Source organism: Mus caroli, unplaced genomic scaffold (assembly GCF_978045245.1).
Source record: "Mus caroli unplaced genomic scaffold, Mus_caroli_1 scaffold_14, whole genome shotgun sequence".
In the NCBI taxonomy this organism is placed as follows: domain Eukaryota; kingdom Metazoa; phylum Chordata; class Mammalia; order Rodentia; family Muridae; genus Mus; species Mus caroli.
In genome coordinates this window covers 100,872,740-100,879,107 of record NW_028227269.1, presented here as the reverse complement: position 1 = coordinate 100,879,107, position 6,368 = coordinate 100,872,740, and the positions used below count along the sequence as shown (strand labels likewise).

Genomic DNA, 6,368 nt, shown 5'->3' with positions numbered 1-6,368 from the left:
GGCGGGCCAATTTCGGGAAATCGGAAGTCATTCCTCCTTCTCCTCGCCTCTCCCGCCCGCCCCGGCCGCAGGCTGGCTTCCGCTTCCGGGTGGCGTCTCTCCGTGGCGCGCTGTTGAAGCTGAGCGGTCGCCATGGAGCTTTCGGGCGAGTACGTCGGTTGTGACGGGGAGCCGCAGCGGCTACGAGTGTCCTGTGAGGCGTCGAGCGACGCGGACCCTCTCCAGAGCCTGTCGGCGGGCGTGGTCCGGATGAAGGAGTTGGTAGCGGAGTTCTTCGGGACATTAGTGGAGCAGGACGCGCAGGGCGTGGCGGAAGATCCGGACGACGCTTTGGATGGTGAGCGCGGGGGGCGGGGCGCCGGGGAACACTGGCGGGACCGGGCAGTATGAAGGGCAGGCTAGAGAAGGCGAACCCCGGGGAGGAGGAGCAATCGCTTCTAAAAATCCTTAGAACTCGCTGCCCTCTTTGTCTGATCTCCCACCGCCCCCCGTTTTCGCGACTTTTCCCACAAAAAACAAACAAACAAACGTGGCGAGCGTTGGACTAGGGACTGGTCAACGGACGAAGTCAGCTCCACTCCCATGCAAAGGATTAAGATAGGCAGACCTGCTCGAGAAAGTGGCTGTCTGTAACCATTGTTAGCTGGCACGAAGACCCGAAAGGGCGGGAAGGTAGACCTGGTTGTTGAAAAACGAAAAGGAGTGAAATTAGAAACGAGAAAACGTGTTTGACAGAATGAGGAGAGCTTCGAATGACCGAGGCCCACTTTGTTTTAGGGACTCTTAACCCTCTCAGTTTTGTAGATATTGTTTCGAAAGTAAAAGAGTTTTTGTTTGTTTGTTTGTGTAGCTTTTTGGTATTTTTAAATTAATTGGTCGTTTCATTCATGTATTCATGCATTCAGGTCATGTTCTCTATCCCCCGCTGAACCCCTTCCCGACAGGGCTCCTCTCCCTTCTTTCCGGCCTTTTGTTGTCACAGGATTTATTTAAATATATTTGTATGATATTTACTGGAACTAGGGCAACTCAGCAGTGACTAGACCACTGAAGAAAAACAATGACTCCCCCGCCCCCCATTAACTGCCAACCGCTCCTCCGGGAGGGGTGGCGCCTCATGAGCCCCTCCCCCTTCCATGATGGAATGTTTGGGTTGCCATCTTGTGCTGCCAGAGTTTAAGGGCTATATAATGTCCGAAAGCACTACAGCCCTTCCCATCCTCTTACTTTCTTTCACCCCCTCTCCTGTTGTAGAAATTAACTGTTAATTTTGGTGGCTTGGGGTTTGTTTGCTTTTAAAGATAGATGTTTACCTGCATGCATGTCTGTACACCTCTTATGTGCAGTGCCTTTGGAGGCCAGAAGAGGGCATCAAATCCCCTGGAACCAGAGTTACAGATAGTTGAGAGGGTGCCTTGTACATGCAGGGAAAAAGTAGGCGGTGCTCTTAACCACGGAGCCAAGTTCAAATCCCAGCAACCAAATGGTGGCTCACAACCATCCGTAATGAGATCTGACGCCCTCTTCTGGTGTGTCTGAAGACAACTACAGTGTACTTACATATAATAAATAAATTTTTTTAAAAAAGGAACAATAAAAAGTATTAGCTAGATTCACGGTTCTTCAAAGGAGCAGAGCTGATAGAATAAATTGATATAAAGATATTTATTAGAGTGGCTTATGGCTGTCTCCTGACAGAAAGACTAAGCATCTGATAGTTGTTTGGTCCGTGAGACTGGATGTCTCAACAGTCCCAGTCATGCACTGGAGTTCCTGCAAAGTCTTAAGAGAGCTGCCAGTTTTCAGTCTATGTTGGAATCCTAAAGAAGTAGGTTCTAACACCAACAAAGGAGTATCTTGGGCCTCTCAGTAACAGGATAGATGAACTTGATAGTCAGTGAGGGCAAGCAGGCAAAAACCAAAAGCTTCCCTCCATATCTTTTCACATGGGCTGGGCAAGTTGACATTACTCGTCATTCTAAGATATGACAGGCCACATTGTTGGTGGGAGTGTAAAGTGGTTATCTTACTTATGATATAGTTAGAGAAGAGCCTAGCTATATGGCCAAGGTATTTGTATATATATTTTGAGTCTGAGTCTTATTTCTGGGAGCATTGGTCTAGGAGGAAGAACATGAATCAGACTTCTACAAAATGATACCCTATGTTGGGTGCCAATAGGTTGTAATAAATTAGGAGTTTCTACTCCACCTTAGATCATTTAGTTCTCAGATTAAAAGACTTCTATTACTGTTTTGTAATATGTAATAATACGGGGTTTTTTTGGTTTTTAGTTTTTAGAGGCAGGGTTTCTCTGTATAGCCCTGGCTGTCCTGGAACTCACTTTGTAGACCAGGCTGGCCTCAAACTCAGAAATCCGCCTGCCTCTGCCTCCCGAGTGCTACAGTTTTAATGCACTAGAGCTGGGCAAATATCTCCCTTCTAAGCTATTCTGAGCCACTTCCCCCAAAATAACCCCGAGTTATAACTTGCCGTGTTCTATCAGGGCAGCTCTTAACCCCAACTGGCCTGTCCTCATGGCCTGGCCATGTTTTCATGACTCACCTACCCCATGGTGTCTTCTGGTTCTCCTCAATCCACAAGAACCGAAACCATACCTACCTCTCCTATCCATCTATAGGCAGTAGGCATCTTTATTCAACCAATAGTTTTAAATTAAGGAGCAGGGTCACATATCATTACTTGATATATGTGAGGATTCTCTTATCCCTGGGGCAACCAGACTTTGGGGGCCAGCATTTACCATTACATTATAGACAGGCTGGCCTCAAACTCAGAGATTTGCCTGCTGCTTCCTCCCAAGTGCCGCCAAATGAAAGGTATACATTTACTTTGTTTTTAAGACATGTCCTTACTGTGTAGCCCTGGCTCCCATGGAATTTACTATGTAGATCAGGCTGGCCTTGAACTTAGATCTCTGCATGTCTCCACCTCCTAAAGGCAAGGATTAAAGGCTATCACACTCAACAAATTCCTCAAGTTTTTAAAAATTCACTTATTTTATATGTATATGGGTAGCATGTTGCATATGTAGAGTGGGTTCTCTCCTTTTTGGGGAGTTCAAGGGATTGAACACGGGTCACCAAACTTGTACTGCATTCACTTTTACCCACTGAGCAGTCCTACTGGCCCCAACCCTAGCATTTATAAACTGTAATGTATGTCTGGTTTATGAGTCCCCAAAGGGAAATGGTCTCATATCAGTCCCTTTACCTATTTGTATTTCTTCATCCACTAAACATAATGTCATACAACAAACATTTATTTTTAAAAGGTGATGATGAAGATGATGCAGAAGATGAAAATAACACTGGTAGAACTAACTCAGATGGACCATCTGCAAAACGTCCAAAACCAGCATCTTAACAATAGTGTTAGGACATTAAGACTGCTGCTAGGTTGAGTGCGATGATGCATACATGTAATCCCAGTTAATTCAGAGGCTGAGGCAGGAGAATTCAAAGTTGGAGGCCAGCTTGTGTGCTGCATGTCAAGACTTTGCCTCAAAAAAAAAAAAGCCAAGATAGCAGAGCGCTGCTATTTCATCACCTGCTGGAACTTACAGAAGACCTGTGCTCTAGTTGGGGAACTCATTTCTTTTGTTTGATTGGAACAAGTTCATCACAAAGCAAACTTCCTTGTTTCTAACAAAGAAAAGAACAACAAATGTGTGGGAGTGAACTCTTGTTTTCTCATCCTAAAATAAAATGGAACCATTCATAGTGGACGGAATCTAAATTGGCAAATGAATTTTTATGTTTGTTTTTCTCCTTTAAAATGATCATTGAATCAAATGGTGTGTGTCTACATCTTTTCGGTGTTTATAAAAGCTGCTTATCATAGTTCATAGGCAATTAATATTTAAAAGAATTGATAAGAGAAATATGATTTGTGTGTGTATATATACGTCTGTACAAGTATAGATGTGAGGCTCAAATCAATAAAATACATTGATTGTAACTTACATATTTTCTGTAGCCTTTTTTTTTTTAATTTTAAATTTTATTCAAAAGGGAACTGTTGAATAGTTCCTAAAATATATTGTATGTGTTCCTTTTCTGCTGTTTATCGGTGGAACTAGAGTGGGGTTTTTTGATTTACAGTGCATCTTTCCTGATTTTGACACTTGATATGCAAAATATACCTAATGAAATTAGAATAATTCTTTTAATTATATCTGTTTTGTTTTGAGGCTGAGTCTTGCTATGTATGTGGCCTAGACTGGCCTGGAATTCATTACATAGCCTGCCTGGCTTTGAACTTTTAATAACTTATTTCTGAGTATTAGGGATCACAGGTATGCACACCCATGCCTGGCTTTTTGGTTTGAGACAAGGCTTTGCTGTATGCTGAGGTTGATCTGGAACTCCCTAGATGTAGCCCAGTCTGTCCTCAAACCTCTCATCTCTCTGCTTGTCACCTCTTGGGTGCTGGGATTACAGCTTTATCCTGGGCCTCTGTACGCAGACTCTTAGATGCAACAAATTATAATGACTTCGTTCGGAGAGTAATTACTCAATCTCAGAGTAGTTACTTGCCTTAGGTTGGTTACAGAGCCAACCATTAGCCTGATTTGTTTGTTTGTTTATAGCTTTTGAGGCTGGAGATATATACCTCAGTGGTAGAACGCTTGGCTAATATGCACAAGTCACTGGGTTTGCATCAGTATCTCAAAATGAAAATGAAAACACTCTTTAGGACTGGAAATGAGTTCTGTGGTAGGTCATTTGCTCTGTTTTAAGTTTTGTTTTGTTTTTTAATTGGGGTGGGGGGGTCTCTGTGTATTCCTGACAGTCCTAGAAATCCCTTTGTAGATCAAACTGGTCTCAAACTCAACAGAGGTCTGCCTGCCTCTGCCTCATGAGTGCTGGGATTAAAACCATCCATGCACCACCACTGCCTAGATTTAAAAAATAAATAAATAAAAGACAAGTCTCATAACTTACCCTAGCCAGCCTAGAACTTGTTCCTTAAACCAGGCTGGCCTCAAACTCCTGAAGAGCTGCCTCTGTCTCCGCCTCCACCTCCAGTGTTGTGCTAATATACACAGCTTCCAGATGATGTTACTCAGGGGACTCAGTTGACACACTTTACATTTGTTAAATGTTTTACTTGGAGCATCAGCATTCCACCAAGCACTCTTAGGTAATACAAACAATTTCAACTAGGAAAAATTACTAATGGCCGGACATTCTTGTTTAATGATGTTTCTGATATTCAGTTGTTAATTTATCATTCTATATTTACATAATCCTTAAAAAAACTTGCCTGTATATAATTTAAAATAGTATATTTGAAGTAGTTTAAATTGAGGGAGCTGCAGAGATAGTTCAGCAGTGAGGAACACTGGCTGTTCATGCAGGAGACCTGGGTTCAGTTCCCAGTACCTATATGGTGGTTCACAACCCTCTGTGACCTGACTCCCTTATATCAGGACACAGATATACATGCAGGATAAAAATAGTTTCAAATGATAGTTCAATTTGCCCCTAAATTTTTTACATTTCCTTTGTGTACTGAACTTATTATAAAAACATTTCAATATAGTACTTGTGCTTATATAATGTTTTGAGGTTCTTGGCTATAGGTTTGATGGATCTTTTATTTGGTTTTGATACTCATTCCAATACTCTTACTGCTGCAATTAGCCATATACAAGCAGAACAATGCCACCTTTTGAAACAGTTCTAACTTCATATGTTTATACTGGAAAGTGAGTTCCAGGACAGCCAGGGCTACACAGAGAAACCCTGTCTCAAAAAAACAAAAACAAAAAAAAAGCAAAAAACAAAAAAGAGTTAGCTCTAGCCAAGCACTTAATAAAAACCTTATATATGAAAAATTCTAAGACAACCGATGTAACAAAACTACATTGACAAATAGTTGAAATCTTGGCTCAAACAGAAAAAAAATCACTAAATCCTGAGACCTGAAAGAGTTGGATTAAACTGAAACATGTGACAGATTAGGCCACACAATAAATATTAGCTTTTGGCTTTGTTCTCTAAGGAGAGGGAGCTAGATTCGTTTTTGCAGTGTGCTAAGAGAAGTATATGTTCATAAATACATACTGAGCATCTGCTGTGTGCCAGTTGCTGTTGTAAGCATACGGGCCATCACAATACATGATAAAAATCCAAAATTTTGAGATGTACATGTATCATGTGAGGATAGGTAAGTACTGTGGGGAAAAGTCACTCTGGGAGGAATGCATGTTTTCAGTAGGTAGAGTCTCAAGAAGGTGACATTTGAGCAGACTTTGAAGAAAACACAGATAAGGCATGGAAGGAGGCTTTATAACATTTCTGAAATGGTCCTAAGTCAAGACCAGTGGAGCCCAGCAAGGA

General features: G+C 42.0%; 1 protein-coding gene across 1 annotated transcript; it reads left to right on the top strand.

Annotated features, from left to right (window-relative positions):
* Positions 1–86: 86 nt before the first annotated feature.
* Positions 87–3,985, top strand: Gon7 (GON7 subunit of KEOPS complex). Its single transcript, XM_021178622.2, has 2 exons — positions 87–337; positions 3,296–3,985. The coding sequence occupies exons 1-2, from the start codon at positions 133–135 to the stop codon at positions 3,385–3,387; spliced, it is 297 nt and encodes a 98-aa protein (XP_021034281.1). The 5' UTR covers positions 87–132; the 3' UTR covers positions 3,388–3,985.
* Positions 3,986–6,368: the final 2,383 nt, after the last annotated feature.